The sequence below is a fragment of the Eschscholzia californica genome, unplaced genomic scaffold (assembly GCF_041429995.1).
Source record: "Eschscholzia californica isolate CP2 unplaced genomic scaffold, dmEscCali1.0.p SCAF_6, whole genome shotgun sequence".
NCBI lineage: Eukaryota > Viridiplantae > Streptophyta > Magnoliopsida > Ranunculales > Papaveraceae > Eschscholzia > Eschscholzia californica.
In genome coordinates this window covers 33,139,224-33,155,975 of record NW_028238483.1, presented here as the reverse complement: position 1 = coordinate 33,155,975, position 16,752 = coordinate 33,139,224, and the positions used below count along the sequence as shown (strand labels likewise).

The 16,752-nt window shown below is 36.4% G+C and overlaps 5 protein-coding genes across 5 annotated transcripts; 3 read left to right on the top strand and 2 right to left on the bottom strand.

Moving 5' to 3' along the window:
* Window positions 1-492: 492 nt before the first annotated feature.
* Window positions 493-4,295, bottom strand: LOC147533773 (uncharacterized). Its single transcript, XM_086647530.1, has one exon. It carries the CDS (start codon window positions 4,251-4,253, stop codon window positions 3,777-3,779), a length of 477 nt encoding a protein of 158 aa, XP_086503656.1. The 5' UTR covers window positions 4,254-4,295; the 3' UTR covers window positions 493-3,776.
* Window positions 821-2,012, top strand: LOC147533774 (uncharacterized). Its single transcript, XM_086647529.1, has 3 exons — window positions 821-1,351; window positions 1,456-1,580; window positions 1,660-2,012. Exons 1-3 carry the CDS (start codon window positions 1,100-1,102, stop codon window positions 1,808-1,810), a joined length of 528 nt encoding a protein of 175 aa, XP_086503655.1. The 5' UTR covers window positions 821-1,099; the 3' UTR covers window positions 1,811-2,012.
* A 3,091-nt stretch (window positions 4,296-7,386) lies between the features above and the next one.
* On the top strand, window positions 7,387-9,233 carry LOC147533772 (pentatricopeptide repeat-containing protein At1g20300, mitochondrial-like). The gene has a single exon (XM_086650849.1). It carries the CDS (start codon window positions 7,466-7,468, stop codon window positions 9,077-9,079), a length of 1,614 nt encoding a protein of 537 aa, XP_086506975.1. The 5' UTR covers window positions 7,387-7,465; the 3' UTR covers window positions 9,080-9,233.
* Window positions 9,234-9,459: 226 nt separating this feature from the next.
* LOC147533771 (DNAJ heat shock N-terminal domain-containing protein) lies at window positions 9,460-13,368 on the bottom strand. The gene is made up of 4 exons (XM_086650851.1): window positions 12,855-13,368; window positions 11,060-11,777; window positions 10,780-10,971; window positions 9,460-9,749 (listed from the first exon to the last, which is right to left on the bottom strand). The coding sequence occupies exons 2-4, from the start codon at window positions 11,714-11,716 to the stop codon at window positions 9,729-9,731; spliced, it is 870 nt and encodes a 289-aa protein (XP_086506977.1). The 5' UTR covers window positions 11,717-11,777; window positions 12,855-13,368; the 3' UTR covers window positions 9,460-9,728.
* Window positions 12,684-16,557, top strand: LOC147533770 (Sept9 (DUF616)). Its single transcript, XM_086650850.1, has 8 exons — window positions 12,684-13,502; window positions 13,655-13,785; window positions 13,912-14,094; window positions 14,362-14,433; window positions 14,525-14,724; window positions 15,045-15,460; window positions 15,538-15,722; window positions 15,998-16,557. The coding sequence occupies exons 2-8, from the start codon at window positions 13,704-13,706 to the stop codon at window positions 16,369-16,371; spliced, it is 1,512 nt and encodes a 503-aa protein (XP_086506976.1). The 5' UTR covers window positions 12,684-13,502; window positions 13,655-13,703; the 3' UTR covers window positions 16,372-16,557.
* The last annotated feature ends 195 nt before the right edge of the window (window positions 16,558-16,752 follow it).

Genomic DNA, 16,752 nt, shown 5'->3' with positions numbered 1-16,752 from the left:
GTGGAGAGAGAGTGAGGTGAGGTGGAGTGTTTTTTTTATTTCCCCTTAAAATTTATTTCCCCGGAAAATTTCTAAAATTTTACATATTCCCTTTAAAATTTCACACCCCGGAAACTATTTAGCTTTCCCCAAAGCGCTGGCCAAAAAAAATATTGATTAAAATCCAAACAAATCTATCCTTATTTTTATTTCAATCAATTAAGCTATATAGACGGATTCACCTTGCGTCTTCCTTAAATGTGAATCTTATAATAGTTTGTCACAGTAATAAAAAAAGAAAAATTGTAGGCCTTCTTCAATATTATATATCCACATAACCTAATGACGGTATGGATATATATGATAATAATTTGTAGGCCTTCTTCAGAAAGAAAAAAAAAATTGTAGGCCTCTCTACAAAATATGATAATAGAGAAACCTCGAATTATATAGTTGAATGAAAGAAACCTCGAATTATATCTTTAAAAAATCAAAGGATTTTGATTGAGTATATTTTTGTGAATATGATCGAATTAAATTACTAATGATAGTTTTACATCTGTATAAATCTTCTGACATGTCTAACTTATCTGAATTAGAATTTATACGTACCCGTAGAGTACACGTTAGAAGAATTGTCGTCATATAAACAAAAAAAAAAACAATTTTACTTTGTTACATATTATATAAAAATTCAAGTGCTTACACAGGCGGGTGTCCCATTCTAGATTCTGTTTATGGAAGAGTGGAAGACCAATAGGATGACAAGGAGATAACACCAACCATTCTGTTGTGCCCCAGACTCTACGAATTAAAATCCCAAGCATCTTTGAATGAAAGTAGAGTAGATATGTCAATGTCAAGAGTCTTTTTGTAAGAGAGAAAGGGCAAGTAGAGAGAGAGAGAGAGAAAATGAATATGGGATATTCATTGAATCAGATAAATATGATAGTAGTGATGAACAACCAGCTGATCTGAGAGCTTCTGTCTGAACTCTGAAAGTTAGGTTTGATCAGTAGCTACAACTTTGGAGTAGAAGTATCTAAAGTCTTCAATCTTATCTCTCTAACCAGAGCCAACAGGTAGAGAGAGAGAGAGAGAGAGACAGAGAGCAAAGATCATGAACCAGATGATGGAGATGAAGGTTGGACAGAAAGGGAAACTGATGAGTCCACCACCACCTCCTCCTCTGCCACCAGCACCGACGTTGTCGAGATACTATTACTGGAAGAGACCATCTGGATCAACATCAACATGGAGTGCTACTAAAGAAGAAATAGCTGGGTACTGGAGGAGAAAGAAAATTGTGGAGGAAGATCATCTTCTTGCTGCTATTAAAGCTGCTGCTCGCATCAGAGCTCGTAAACTGAAGGTACGCACGCGTAAATCTAGTCTCTCTCTCTCTCTCTCTCTCTCTCTCTCTCTCTATCCATATAATACTGATCATATTTATGCTGATCTGAGAGATGTGGATAGGAAGAAGACTACAGACTATTCGAAGAATCACTAGAGGAGGACAGCGACGAGAGCAAGAACGATGACAACAAAAACAACAAGGAAGAAAACAGCGAAAAGGAGATTCGAGTTGGAATAAAAGATTGGTAAAATTGCTTTTCATTGAAACTATGACTTTGTTCTTTCTCAATCTGATGATTTCTAAGACAAGCAAGTTTTTTGCAGGTGGACAAAGAGTAAGTATGCTTATCTGAACCAACCAGCAGCCATGGATGAACTGAAGAAGAAGAAGAACAGGAAGAATAACTCTTATGTTCCTAATTTCTTCTGTTATAAAGCACCTCAATCTCTTCCAACTTCATTTGGGGTTTTCTAGATGTTCATCCTCATCTACTACCTGCAAGAAGATCACCCAGAATATATCACCATGTGAGCTCCTATATGAAAAAAAAAACTTTGTATCATAATTTCCAGATTGCTCTGTGTGAATTGTACATAATTGTTTCAAGAGTGTCTTGATAATCTTATTTATTGTACTGAATGTTATTATTATGAATTTAATCTCTGTTGGAATTAAACATTTTCTTATCAATGCAAATAGCTGAATTTTGTTCTCAAAGGCAAATCAACCCACTCGAGCGGTACGTAGATGATCAATGCGCCAAATATCAGAGCAAAGGAAAAACTACTCTATCAGAATCGTTGGAAATGGAACTATATGCCTTATAAAATAGCAATAAATTGTCATCTTACACTTAGGAGTATAGATCCTACTCCCTAATGGAGAGCTAGCATTAACAACTTAAGGATACCTGAAAACGAAAGCCGATGAAACTACAAATTTTTGCTTTCATAGAAGCAAGAAAAAAAATTCTAGTGCGAAACTGATTATGTTATGATGTAGAATTGCGGAGTATCTTTATTTATAACCATGAGAATGGACAAGGTTCACCAATACTAAGATCTCGAAGTACAAATTGTGATTAAAACAATTGGAACCATTTCAAGCTGATCTCCGAATATCCCCTTTGAAGAATTTCTGATCTAGATGTTTTTTTATCGTTAGTATTCTTTTCTGTCATCCGATTGTTTACTTGCTAAGGTTTTTTCTAAAACGATGACTATAATGTTGATTAAGACCTCTAAACTGGTTAGTTGTGATAATAAAAAGCAGATTTATGGAGTTCGACACCGTTAGTTCTCTAATGTCTGTTCTTTATCTATAAACGTCGAATTCCACTAATTTCGTCATCCCTCTTTATCAGATTAAACAAACTTAGCATCAATGATGTATCTACTTTATATTTAACTAGTTTGGACACCCCTTGTCCCCTATTCAAACTATACAAACTAAGCATCAAAAGTGAAAATTAGGATTCTTTGCGATTGAAGCTTAAATGATACTCCATGTTTATCTAAGGAAACGATAATGACATTCCACACCTCCTCTCTTGTAGGATAGGAGGCTCAAGAGCAAGTCAGAAATTATAGGACGGGAAAAGGTGAGGCGCTAATATTATATAGACACATAGTATTTACACATCATATTTTAGAATTCTACTACTTGATTTGCAATATATGTGAGGAACTAGTCAACAGATAAATGATATCTATCAAGTTATCTATATATACTTATCTGAAGACCAAACACTAGAGCACACCAATGTGTCAAAGGCGCGCTTAAGAGTCGCCTAGACGAACAAGGCACAAGGTTAGGAGAGGTCTCGACTCGCCTTGGTGCAACACTTCCTGGTGTCCCCAAGTGGTGCAACACCTACTTCTGTTACAACCATATCGTACTTCAACTCTTATGCAACCCTTCTACTTCTCCTCCTTCTTCAGCCCTTCTCACCCAACTAAGCGGCTAATGGAGAATTTCAACGTGCTCGCCAAACTGCATTGTGAGCACAGGCGAGCTAAGAGCAGGCGAGACCTCACCTCGCCTCTTGTCGCTCTCAAACAACATAGTATCACACTAGAGCTTATTAACTCCACTCATAAAGGCACTAAATCCGAAACGTAGGACACTACAAATTTGAGCCATTTCGAAGCATCACCGCCAAAGGAGCTGCTTTTCACAGCATAACTTGAGGATAAACATTTATACTTTGTTTGCACCTAAAGTTCACTCACTCTGACAGAACAACCACAATGGCAAAAATCATGAAACCCTAGTTTCTTGAATTAAGATAAGATAGAACGAATTTAACACAGACCCCAATAGAAAATACATTCTTCTTGATATTATCACAGTTCATCTACTTTTTCTCTACAGGAATCTTGAAGGAGAAAAAGAAAACAACAAAGTTTACCTCAATTGAATCCAAATTTATCTCACTTGATCATCCATGACGATAGCGATTGATTTGATCTTGCGCAATTTGCTGTTTCTGTTTCTCAACAAGCTTATCAAGTGAAGATTGAACAGCATCTCTACCTCCAATTATTAACCTAGTTATAACCTCAGGATCTTTTTCATAACGAGCTTCTTCAAATTCTCTTCTAGCATTCTCTCTCAATACATCTCTCCACAATATTCCACTAGAATCAGGCCAAAGGAAGAATCTAGTTGCCCTAATAATATCTCTGTAGAGGCTGATCACTTCTCGTCGGGTGCTCGTCAGACGACGGCGCAACGATAGTTCTTCTTCATTGTCGTCGTAGATCTTCTCTTTCTTCTTCACTACGTGTCTATCTAATAGCTCCTCCACCGTGTCTGGACCTTCGTGTAGAAATTTCCGGTCAATAATCAAACCACCATTTCTGGTTCTGATTGAATTCGTTGAAATTGTGAGCTTTCTCAATTTCTCCATTTTCATTTGCCATTTTTTCTTCTTTTCCTCTACGATTTTCACTGTTAGAGGACCGTTAGTTGTTTTACAACTATACCCCTAAGTTCCTGTCTTAGGGTCCACACGGCTGGGCCGACTTGGCTGTACCTGCACTAGGTCTAAGGGTAGGAAGAAAGAGAAGATGTTAGGCCGACTTGGGCTGTTCACAAGTGTTAAACGCCCCAACGCCCGAGACCGGTCACGGGCCGAAAGGTGATGTGACTGACCTCAATTGGTAACATTGTTTTTTTTTTCATAGTCTTACTAATCGGGGAGACCACATCACCTTTTGGCCCGTGCCAGAACCCATATGCAAGGGCGTCTAACATTTTTGCGGGTTGTGTTTACCACACTGATGTTTGCCCTAGGAGTGGAGCGGTCACACCGGACCACATTTAAATAAAGGAAGATGTTGGCCAAATGGATAGGCCACGTCAGCCTTCGAGTTGTGGTTGGACCACTTTTTCTATTCAAACACTGTTTTTGTAACGAGATATAGATATGATCGGTGTTTAAAATTTATGTAGTTTTTCAAAATTATTTTGTCTTAAATTTTACTTTTCAGAAGGTTTACTTCGCAACAAGAAAGATTGGCCTTTACTAGATATTCTGAATTTGAGACAAATAAATTCCTTTGGATTGGCCCAATTTAAGAGATGACTAAAATAGACATAAATTTGGAAAGAACCGATTAGGACATGACGATGTTCTTTGATTATTTCTCTTATATATTTGGAAAAGAAATAAAGTATAAAAAGAAAGAGATAAACAAAGATAGGACTTCCATTTCCTTTCAAATTCTGCCACCTTACTTCCATGTAATTTATTTATCTAAACTTTATCACCTCTATGAATCATATTATTGTTTATTCTCAAATGTGGTATACGAATTAGGATTAAAGTATTAACACGCAATTACGTAGATAAAAGAAATTTGAAATGATTGAACTCACAACTGAAATTTACAAAAAAGTAAATCAAATTATTTAACAAATACTGAAACACACTCGACTATTTGTAATTTTCAGAACCTGTAAATTAGTCAAAATATACTCAAACTCCATCAAATTAACAAATCATCTTGACGATAACAACTTAAAGAGTCGGGAAATCAGTCGAACTTCACTCTGAGCAATTAAAAAACCAAAAAACTGTACCATATATTCATGAAAACAAAGTCGAAAGATAAAACCCTCAAAATTATTTACCATTGGTGATCAACAAGTTGCCAGTTGAAGTTCCTCTAAAAAGATTACCAAGAGGGGGTCGAAAAAGTATCTCCTTTATGAACAATAAACATCCATTAATTTGATCTTCTAAACATTTACATGGACATAGTTTACTAACAACCCATTTAAAAAAACTTGAATCATCATCATCCTCCCATAAATTGGAAAGTGGTTGTAAGTATGATAAAGCTGCTTGTTTTACCAGTGGATTCTTGATCGGAATCTCATCGGCACTGGTACAGTACGGTGACGATGGTGGTTCTATCTCCGTCAAACTTGTGTATGTGGGCGATAAAAAGTCGTTTAGTAAATCTGATTGATCGTCGGAAAACTCTGTTTTTTCTTCATCTTCTTCTTTGTTGGTAATTGATGATGAACTTGAAATTTCATAATTCAATTGTGGATTAGAGTTGGGTTTTGATGGAATTCCATTTCCATTTAATTGGAATGAAGAACTGTTGGTTTCATAAACTAATTCTGAAACCATTGAGTAAAATCTAGAGGGAGAAAGAAGAGAGAGAGATGGGTTTACTGAAACTTTTTGATTAAATTTAGACTAGTTAAAGATTGGATTTTTGAGCTAAGATTTTGAACCCAAAACCGACTTTGAATAAAAATAATGAAAAAGGGAAATTATTTGTGCGTGTCTGAATGATTTGATGTCAACGATTCAGTGATTGAGTTTAACCCAAAACCAGAAATGACGAAAGTTTCAACGATTTCAATTCCAATTGATCAGATATTCATAAGTGGTACCAAAACCATTTCAACTATTTCAATTTCTCATTATTAAACTCTTATTTTCTCACTTTAAACTGGATTTTGATGGGCCTTTATCATTCACTAGCCCGACTACATATTACCTAGTAGGGAAGTTATTAAGGGCACTATAAGTTTCCGCGTTCGCGGACCCATAAAATTACGTTCCTCCACCGCAGGCTCGAAGTATTCCATTCAGAATCTAAATTTTCACGAAAGCAATCCCCTTCCTGGTACAACTTCTACAAAAAAAGAAATAAACAATTGAACATGTATTGGGGGCCTAACTGCGCAAGACTTTCTCTTTGACAACGAAGAACGAAAAAAATATGAGAGATCGAGTGATACAAAGACATACAGAGATTGAGGATGGGACTTGGAGGAATGAGAAAGGAAAACTACAAATCCTAAACCTAAAGAGGATGAACAAAATTATCTAGGAAGAGAGCTACGGAGGGGCAAGAGATGCAACTATATGAGAGAGAGATAAAGCAAGGCCGAAATAGGGACGAGTAGAGAGAGATCCCACGAGATGGAGTTCGAGAGAGATGGAGAGAGTAGAGAGAGATCCCACGAGATGGAATTCGAGAGAGATGGAGAGAGATAGATGAAAACCCAAACACTTTTTTATTACTCATCTCATGATCATAATTGACAACACTTTATTTTTTACTCGTAATCTCGTTTACCTCTCCATCCGTCACTAGGTAAGTTATAAGTTTTATAATTAATCAAAATTAAACTTAGAGTAATATTAGATAACAAGAAAAACTAAGTAAACCTTAAACATAAATCCTGTATTGCTTGTTGTATTCCGTAGTTCAAAGATCATAATCATTATAAGCACGCATCACGATAAATTACATAAGATCTCTGTTTAGTGTCTGCTTTAGCTTTTCTTGTTCTCTAGCATTTTTCCCGAACTTACCCTATATTCGTGTTCTCAATGTGATCTTAGGAAAACATATCGGCGTACTTGATTTAAGGTCTAGCATTTTCTTGTTATGTACTACTGGACTATGTGATCAAATCAAACATCAACTTAAAAACTTTGACCTAAGGTCTCTTATTGCGCCACCTCATGGTGTTATATCATGTACATAGTTTAGGTTCCTTAAACTTCCTACATATATAACTATCGCTATAACTAAAAATAGTCCCAAATAGTTTCCACCTTCCTGTTGAAATTTAACAGAGAGAGAAAGAGGCGCCATGGCCTTCCTGAAGTCGAAGGTTTTACGATTACCCATTTCATTACACTCTCTCTCTCCTCTCTCTAAGCTAAACCCTAAACCTCACTACTTCTCCTCAGCTCCAGATTTAGATTTACATGAAGAAGAAGAAGAAAAAGGAAATGATCTTATTACTAACCTCAAAGTTACTCCAACTGAAACCCTACTTGCAGACAAATTTCATTCCCTTATCAAAGACCACCACCGCAAAAACCCTAACCCTGATCCAAACCCATCTCCTCCAAACCCTAATTTCACTATCCCCAATCTCATTTTCGACTTCTCTCAAGTCTCCACTAATGATTCAATCTCTCCCGCCGTCGTTCGTAAGGTGATTGAAAAATGTGGTGGAGTTCGTCATGGCATTCCATTTTTACAAACCCTAACTTTTTTCAATTGGGTTGTCAACCGTCCTGATTTTGAACACAAACCTGAAGCTTACCATGAAATAATTGATCTTTCAGGAAAGCTTCGTCATTTCAATCTTTCTTGGTATTTTATTGATTTGATGAAAACAAACAAAGTTGAAATTTCGATTTCGACTTTTTCGATTTTGGTAAGACGTTATGTTCGTGCTGGATTAGCTGCTGAAGCTATTCATGCTTTTAATAGAATGGAAGATTATGGATGTAAACCTGATAAGATTGCATTTTCTGTTGTGATTAGTATTCTGAGTAAGAAAAAAAGAGCAGCTGAAGCACAATCGTTTTTCGATTTGTTAAAAGAGAAATTTGAACCAGATGTTGTAATTTATACTAGTTTGATTCATGGGTGGTGCAAAAATGGTGATATAGTAGAAGCAGAGAAGGTGTTTGCTGAAATGAAAGAAGCTCAAATTCAACCAAATGTGTATACTTATAGTATAGTAATCGATGGGTTATGTCGAAATGGGCAAATTTCTCGTGCTCATGATGTTTTCTCGGAGATGATTGATGTGGGTTGTGCTCCAAATTCCATAACATTCAATAATCTGATGAGGGTTCATGCTAAAGCAGGTAGAACAGAGAAAGTTTTACAGGTTTATAATCAAATGAAGAGATTATCATGTCCACCCGATACAATTACTTACAATTTCTTAATAGAATCTCATTGTAAAGATGGTAATCTTGATGAAGCAATTAAAGTTTTAAATCAAATGGTGAAGAAAGAATGTAGTCCAAATGCATCGACATTCAATCCGATATTTCGATCTATTTTGAAGTTGAAAGATGTTAATGGAGCTCACAGAATGATTGGTAAAATGAAGGAGATGAATTGTAAGCCAAATACAGTGACTTATAATGTACTAATGAGAATGTTTGCAGATTCGAAATCAGCTGATATGGTTCTTAAGTTGAAGAAAGAAATGGAAGAGAATGAAGTTGAACCAAATGTGAATACTTATAGTACTTTGATATCAATGTTTTGTGGGATTGGACATTGGAATAGAGCTTATAAGTTTTTGACAGAGATGATTGAGGAGAAATGCTTGAAACCTACTTCTCCAGTTTATGAGTTGGTTTTGGTGCAGTTGAGGAAAGCTGGTCAGATCAAGAAGCACGAAGAACTAGTAGAGAAGATGGTCGACAGAGGTTTCGTGTGTCGTCCTCTGTAGTGAGAGGAAGTTACTGTTAGATCTCTGAATTTGTTAAACCAGAGACTCAGAGAATAACATTTCACTGTGTTTCTACTGTTTTTATAGTACTAAATTTTGTTTAGTTAACGGAACTTGCCTTCTTAATATAAGCTCAAATTTTGTTGGAAGAAAACTTATCTTGTTCTCTACCCACAGCTAATGCGAATGCGTATTTGGGGATACTTCAAATTACCGCGTAATTGAGTGGGTTACTCAGTAACGGAATCTATCTGTTTGTCGTATTTGGGGGAACTTTCAAATATGTGAAAATAGTTAACCAGCAAGCTCCACTAAAATTTCGGCACTATGAATGAAGCATTAATTTTGATGTACCAGCAGATTGCTAGATTCAGAACAACGAAAGAAAATTATAACATGTTACTCATTTGAGCTTGTCGAAAAATATAGTACATCCCTGTGAACACAATGCATAAAAAAGTAGCACTCGACTTTTCGGAGTATTGAATATATCTTACAAGTAAGAACCTTCCCTCAGAAAATACTCTGCTTTTTGTAACTCAGTCCTAACACCTAGAACCAAAATGTTCATTTTGTTGCACAGCGAGGACATGGATCAAAGGCGAGAGAGGAGGGAACAAGAGCAGATATGAAGCTCCCGTTCTAAGGGCTATTTCTGCTTCTCTGCTTCCTGTAAAACAAAATGTAATCCAGAATCAAAAGAAGTGTTCTACGTTTAAATATCAAAGAGCAAGAAAGGTTTCGAATGCATTAGCACAAAAATGGCACTGCATCTTATAGAGATACTAGTAATTTCGAACTCCTTATTCGACAAAAACAGAAAATAAGAACCCAATAAAACTATTAAGAGGATTATGCATCATCAATGTGGATCGTGAAAGAATATAATCGAATATAAAAGTTGACATCATGTGATGAAGAAAATTAAATTGCCTCAAGATTTACATTTTCTTTTATGTGCAAGTAACAACACTATAAATGGCAATCAGATAATATGTAAAAAGATGTCTTCTCAACCCTATACCAACAACTAACCTAGAGAAGTAAAGCAAGAACTAGACTAGTGAAGGACCAGTTAGTTACCTTCAAAATAGCAGGAGTAAGACTTAATACACACCAAGGATAGCAAAAAACTACGGCAATACTAAAACTGAGTAACCACCTATCATCTATGATGATAGTCAATAATCAACATGGACGGGACAAATCACCTACCAATAATAGTTCATAAGATTAGAGCTGGGTAGCTATGCCGATAGTATTCATCATGTAATTAACACATAAAGATCATGGAAAAGAACAGGTTTCATGTAATCAGAATGACAATTTTAAAGCTTCTCTGAAGTAGAAAAAAAGTCTTCTACCAGCAGTACCAAATTTCTTGAGATTGATGACAAAGTAGGAATTAATAAATATAGAGTGATCTATATTAGCCCCTTGGTGAACATTAGATATACCAAACAGATTAATTAGGTAAACTAGAATTAGAGTCAAAAGCTAACATCTAAAGGGAAATCGACCAACCCATCACTATACAGGAACGGTATAATGTGTAGAATTATCACTGAACCACAATAAAGAGAAAATTATCGGTCTACATACAACTAAATGTGATCATTGATCTGTTTATCTAATTAAAATAAGAAGTAATACATTGATATGAGAAGAATATATATAGCTTAAAAGAGATTGAATCTGACCTTTCTTAGAAGTTTCTGTAGAATGGAGTCTTCTTTAGCCTGATATCCAGCCCCAACGAGATTGTTCAACTTTGGCTCTACAGGTTCCTCGTACGTCCTCACTGGAGAAACAGTTGGGGCCTTTTTATGAAAAGGAAGAACAAGCAGAGGATTCGAGAGATCACCACAAATGCCACCATTCAAGGCAGAAACCTAAAAAAAAACAAGCTTCACATAAGAACCAAACCTAGAAGTTGACAGTGAAATTAGACAGGACTTGAAACCCTAATGCAATACTTACTGCAGCATCTTTCGAAGCCATGACAACAAGTGCAGAGCATACTTTCTTCTTCTTAGATCCTCTTGACCTTGTTGTTACATCTTCAACATCTCCGAACTTCCCAAACAACTCCTTCAACCTCTGAGAAGTGTAATCTTCACAATTTCCTTCCCAGGTCACCTTCAAAACCTTTTCGCCGTCCAAACTCACCCCACTTCCTGCACTTTTTGGGACAGTTCTCTCTGGCTCTGTAGATTTCTTCGCGTGCATAGCCCGAATTCTAGCGATTTCTTCTTGAAGCTTCTTAGCAATTCTTTCTTCTTCTTCATGAGCTCTTGAGGTTGGATCAGAAGCAAAAGAAGCACGCTCTCGTTCATCAAGATCAGACATCATCTTGCGACGTTTAGTATTATATTGTGACTGGCGTTGCTGTTGATCGCGTTTAACGCGAAGAAGATCATCGAAAAGTTTTCGAGCTTTTTCGTCTTTTAGAATTTCGTAGGAGGATTTAAGTCTTTGAAACCCAGCATGGGCATTAGGGTCATTAGGACGCTTGTCTGGATGCAATTCTAGAGCTTTCGACCGATAAGCTTTTACAATTTCTATATCAGTTAGTTTAGCCCCTTCTTCGCCCGATGGTAACCCTAAAATTGCGTAATGATCGATTTCCACTTCCATCCTCTATTTAACCCGATGAGTTTCAGCAAAACTCGAGCTCCGAATTGTATGAGCCGCAAACCTAAAAATTATACCAAATTAATTTCTCATTGATTTGCAATATAACGTAGCAGTTCTAATGGCAATCGCGGGTAAGAGTTTAATATACATGCACACAACCGTGTCATGGACCACAAAACACCAATCTAGATAAAGGAAGTTGCGTATAACGACTAATTGCGAAGTAAAATTTGTAAACAAAAATAGAGGATATAATAACTGAGACAAGATAAGACAGATTAGTAAAGCTGTTTCATGGTGTTGGGATTTTGTCGGTTGTTGTATGCAAAACTTCATACCCGCGTCATGTACCAATGCTTATACCAGTATTTATGTTACATAGGATTCTTGCATTTCGAGTAGTCTTTTCTCTAATATTGTTATGGTTTGCCTGCATATATCCAGATCCTAAAAACTACCTTGCTCTTTGCGTATTACAGGATGAAGCATCTCTAGCAATGTTGATTTTGAAGAAAAAGCTACGAGGTTGGATTTTCCTGGGATGTGATAATCATCCTTTATCAAAGTACCTTACTACCCACATCCCAATTGGTATGAGATTCACCAGAAACCCCTACTATCTAATGGTATTTTATGATTATCTTCTTCTATGTTTCATTCTTGTAGAGAAGAAATAATGGAATCGGTCAATAGAAGTGGAAAATTCTACGTTTACATGTATGTTTCTTACTCAAACCTATCAACCATTTTTTATTTACCTTGTAAATTTTGTTTCATGATGTTTCCATCAAAGAGAATCATTCTAGACAGTACAAGGGAAAACAAGCTAAAAAGAGTCCAAAATTTCAAAATCAACTAACAAAACAAACCCTTGAAAATTGTCAAAAACCATTGAAACAACAACATGTAGAAGACAAATTACCCAAAAATTCACAATAATAACAAGCTAACTGAAACCCTAAACCTAATCGATGTCAGAAATATTGAATCAGAATCATATTATGAAATATAATCCACTAAGAACATTAACATAAAAAAATCCGCCATGAAACTAGTTTACCCTAAGGTTTTCTCTGTTAGTTATTTCATATAAGAATAGGAAACAGAAGACAAAAACGAAGAAGTTCGATTCGAGTACCTTAGTAAAGCCGAGAAGCAACGCAATTGAGGGGCTTCGTCACAATTGGGAACTTCAAATTTTAGGGTTTCTAGTTCAGATTGTAAGTGAAAGACTGGTTTGCTTGCTCTCTTCTACCGCGCCAATTTTAGGGTTTCTAGTTCACAATTGAGACTCCCTGCTGTAGTCGTTGGTTTAGATTTGTGGAAGGAACCCTAGTTCGATAATCCGATTTTGAGGAGGGACTAGGGAGAAGGTTTCTTATATATGTTATAAACGCCCCTCTTTTCTGATCAAGGCGCCCTTTCTATGGTGTGGGACACTTCTAATTTGAAGTGTTTATTTCAGTAGTTCGTTCGTTCTCCCAAGCTTTATTTCTCCTGTTTTCTCCCCTCCATTTTCTTTCTCTTCTTCACCAATTCAGATCTAGGGTTTCAAAGAGAGATTCCCATTTTCCCCTTGGTTCTTCCTCGAGTAGTCACTCTTGACATTACCCATCTCTGAAAATATTATCTTCATCTAATACCGGATCCTCAATCAAACATTCTCAAGACTCTTGCTTTTCACTGATTTTGGGCGAGTTCGTTTTTCCCTTGCAATTATTTTCTAGTGAATCATCTGAATCTTGTTCCTCGTCAAACGCAATTACAATTATGATTCTACAATTTGGTTAGTAAATTTGATACTTTCTATCTTATACTTCTTCTAATTGTGATCTGATCGACTAATCTCCCTTTTTTAGGTGTAATTTGGTTTAACAGTTATTGAATAATGTATCTTCTTTTTCTTAAACTGAACTACTTATATTGATTTTATCGTAGAAATCTAGCTATATTAACTGGAAAGGTGAGAAATTTATTGGAAGTAGTAATGGATAGTGAAGTTCATCGTTCTATCTCTTTACGAGCAGCAGTTCGTAGAGGAGAGCGAAATAAAACCCCTAAGAAAGAAGGTAATGAAATGGGTTTTGATTTGATTTCTTTCGTCTTAAAGTATATATCAAGGTTGGGTTTTTACTGTCTTGAATTCATGAGATACATTATGTGTACTTAGAGTTAGCTGTTTTGATTGAATACAGACGTAGAAAATGGTGGAATTTCTACATTTGGGAGGGTTTCACAAGATTACCCATTGAAGATAGTCTGGAGAAGAGGTTTTGTACGTCTTGTTCTTGTCGCAGGCATTGTTTGGATGCTACTAATTCTCGCCGTGTTATTGTTTCATGTCTGGTCTTGTCACTCTTCAATAGCTTTCCTTTCAGGTACCAATTCAAACTGTAGAAATTTCATCCAAATATGTGTGTTTTAGTTGGCAATTGTTCCTATCAATGTTTGCGAGTTATCTTGTTTTATGTTAGTTCTGTTCTGATATACATCTGAATTGGTTGAACTTTTGCCCGCTTTGATCATAATGACTTCCTCGAGTAGTGCATCTTATTACCCAAGAATTGCAAATTTTGTGTGGGTCATTCCTTTGTTTGCCCTTGTTGGTTTATGTACTTTTCATTTATTTCTTACTTACTGTGCAGCTATTTGTAATAAGGAAAGTCGAGTACTTATTGTGTTGGAGACGATGGGAATTGTGCCAAAACCTCAACATCGTAAGATTTTGCTGTTTGCTTGTTTCTTTTAAGTTTTCGATGCTTACGATTAACTCCTCCTTGATGTTGTTTGTTCTAAAAATGCAATTAGGTTGTTCAATTCCCGTCTTGGATGACCCTGATTCTGTAATTATACCAAGGAAAAGAACCCCAAACAAGATTGTTGAAGATTTATCGTATCTGTTGGAGGATGGTTCTGCAAATAATGGATCTCAGTTACCGCCTCTTTTTGGGGGATATGAAAATTGGACTCAGCGAGAGAAGAGTTTTAAACCAAATTCAACTATGAAGGTAATGATGAAGTTCTTCTTTTCATTTTCTTATCTTGCCTCTGATCTTCAAGTCTACTGAAAAGCAGAACTCTTTTCGGGAGTGCTTTAAAAAATTTGACGTTTGAAATCTAGTGCTTGAGCTATATCTCTCGTTGGTTATGCCAAAATTAAACTATGTGTCAATTCTTCAAGTAGGGGATGGATTATAGTTTTGGTTCTATTTTTTTCTCTTTATAGTATCATCTCCTGATTTCTTGGTTTATAATGTTTTCTGATTTTCAAAATTTCTTTTTTTTATCTATGTTAGTTTTAGAGTTCACTGTGTTTTTCGGTTTCCAGGTACACTGTGGTTTTATGCGGAATGGAGGTGCAGATATGGACCCCGTGGATGTTGAATATGCCAAGAAATGTCGGTTCGTGGTTGCTTCAGGTATCTTTGATGGGTATGATACGCCTCACCAACCATCAAATATAAGTGTTCGATCCAAAAAGCTCTTTTGCTTTCTCATGGCCGTGGACCAAACGTCTCTTGACTTCATCAAGGAAAACGTTACAGTCAGAGAAGATGGCCATGGTGGAAAATGGGTGGGTATTTGGCGCCTTGTACTATTAAGCAATCCTCCCTATGATGAGCCAAGACGAAATGGGAAGGTTCCCAAGATATTAACCCACAGAATGTATCCTCAAGCAGAATATAGCATCTGGATTGACGGAAAGATGGAACTTGTAGTCGATCCCCTGCTTATATTAGAAAGGTAAGCCGGTGGGTTCTTACGAGTCTAAGTGGTTGACATGCTTTAGCACATGATCTAAATATCTATTAATCCTGCAGATATTTATGGCGTGAGAAGCACACATTTGCTATTGCTCGTCATAAACACCATCAGAGTATATATGAAGAAGCTGATGCGATTAAACGAAGGAAACGGTATGCTCGACCTCTTATTGATCTCCACATGAAAATATACCGCCACGAGGGAATGGAGTCCTGGAATCTGATGAAGAAAACCATCAGCGGTAAGAAAAAGCAAATAATTTACGTCATATCACTTTCTAATGTTCAATCTACATACTAGAATAAGTAGGGCAGCCCAAACTGACCCAAATATAAGATTTAGATGAACCCAAATGATTTCTAAAAAGGAAACCTTCGTAAGTAATGAAACCGACCCAAAGAATGTTCTTGACCACTTTTAATCTTATCTAAACGTCATTTGGGTGGACATAAATCATTCTGGCGGGGAAAAAAGAACTCCTTTTCTTTTTTATTAATTAGGAAATGACCTATGCAGATGTGCCAGAGGGAGCTGTCATCATACGGGAACACACAGCTCTGAACAACTTGTTTAGCTGTCTTTGGTTCAATGAGGTTAACCTCTTCACACCAAGAGACCAACTAAGCTTTGGCTACGTTGTTTACAGATTAGGAGAAGCATTCAAGTTCTTCATGTTTCCTAACTGTGAGTACAACTCGCTGTTTATATTACATAGTCATACTAGAGAGCATTCTTCTGTTGTAGAATGGGTGAAGTCTTTGAAGGAATTCGAACGAAATAGCACAGGATTGAAAGAGAGTAGAGGTGGTTTAGGGCTTTGGACTCCTTATCCTGGTGACCTTGATTCGGTTTATCTTCCACCTGTAGCAAGAACATCACAAGCAGGGTAATGTTATAAATCTGTATATGGGTTCCTGTTGTTTTTGCAGATTCTTTCTAGGAACCTCCCTCTTTATTAATTTCTTGGTGTATTCTCTCCTTGATCTAGATTAAGTAAATATAGAAAAGCAATGAGTCATGTTACATTTTTTATGTACTACGAATCTTTGCACAAGTAATGAAGGAAATTTATTTCATGTGATTTTTATGTGGATGCATGCAGTTGTCTATATGGTACTCTGAATCTCTTGCAGTAGGTAACGGTAGAAAATGTCATTAAAACTCATTACTGTTTTTATTAAAATACGGTGGGGCATCTCCAATGGGAAACTCTAAAAACGACTCTGAAAGTGCTAGTTGTCAAGTGTTAACGAAGATTCTCTTTCCTAAGT

Excerpts from the sequence above, each read along its gene's own strand:
- LOC147533772 (XM_086650849.1), top strand. The coding sequence starts at position 7,466 with ATGGCCTTCCTGAAGTCGAAGGTTTTACGATTACCCATTTCATTACAC.
- LOC147533773 (XM_086647530.1), bottom strand. The coding sequence starts at position 4,253 with ATGAAAATGGAGAAATTGAGAAAGCTCACAATTTCAACGAATTCAATC.
- LOC147533770 (XM_086650850.1), top strand. The coding sequence starts at position 13,704 with ATGGATAGTGAAGTTCATCGTTCTATCTCTTTACGAGCAGCAGTTCGT. Across the intron at positions 14,095-14,361 it reads TTCAATAGCTTTCCTTTCAG|CTATTTGTAATAAGGAAAGT; the intron begins GTACCAATTCAA and ends CTTACTGTGCAG. Across the intron at positions 14,434-14,524 it reads TGTGCCAAAACCTCAACATC|GTTGTTCAATTCCCGTCTTG; the intron begins GTAAGATTTTGC and ends AAATGCAATTAG.
- LOC147533771 (XM_086650851.1), bottom strand. The coding sequence starts at position 11,716 with ATGGAAGTGGAAATCGATCATTACGCAATTTTAGGGTTACCATCGGGC. Across the intron at positions 10,972-11,059 it reads TGGCTTCGAAAGATGCTGCA|GTTTCTGCCTTGAATGGTGG; the intron begins GTAAGTATTGCA and ends GTTTTTTTTTAG. Across the intron at positions 9,750-10,779 it reads TACAGAAACTTCTAAGAAAG|GAAGCAGAGAAGCAGAAATA; the intron begins GTCAGATTCAAT and ends TTTGTTTTACAG.
- LOC147533774 (XM_086647529.1), top strand. The coding sequence starts at position 1,100 with ATGAACCAGATGATGGAGATGAAGGTTGGACAGAAAGGGAAACTGATG. Across the intron at positions 1,352-1,455 it reads TCAGAGCTCGTAAACTGAAG|GAAGAAGACTACAGACTATT; the intron begins GTACGCACGCGT and ends AGATGTGGATAG. Across the intron at positions 1,581-1,659 it reads CGAGTTGGAATAAAAGATTG|GTGGACAAAGAGTAAGTATG; the intron begins GTAAAATTGCTT and ends AGTTTTTTGCAG.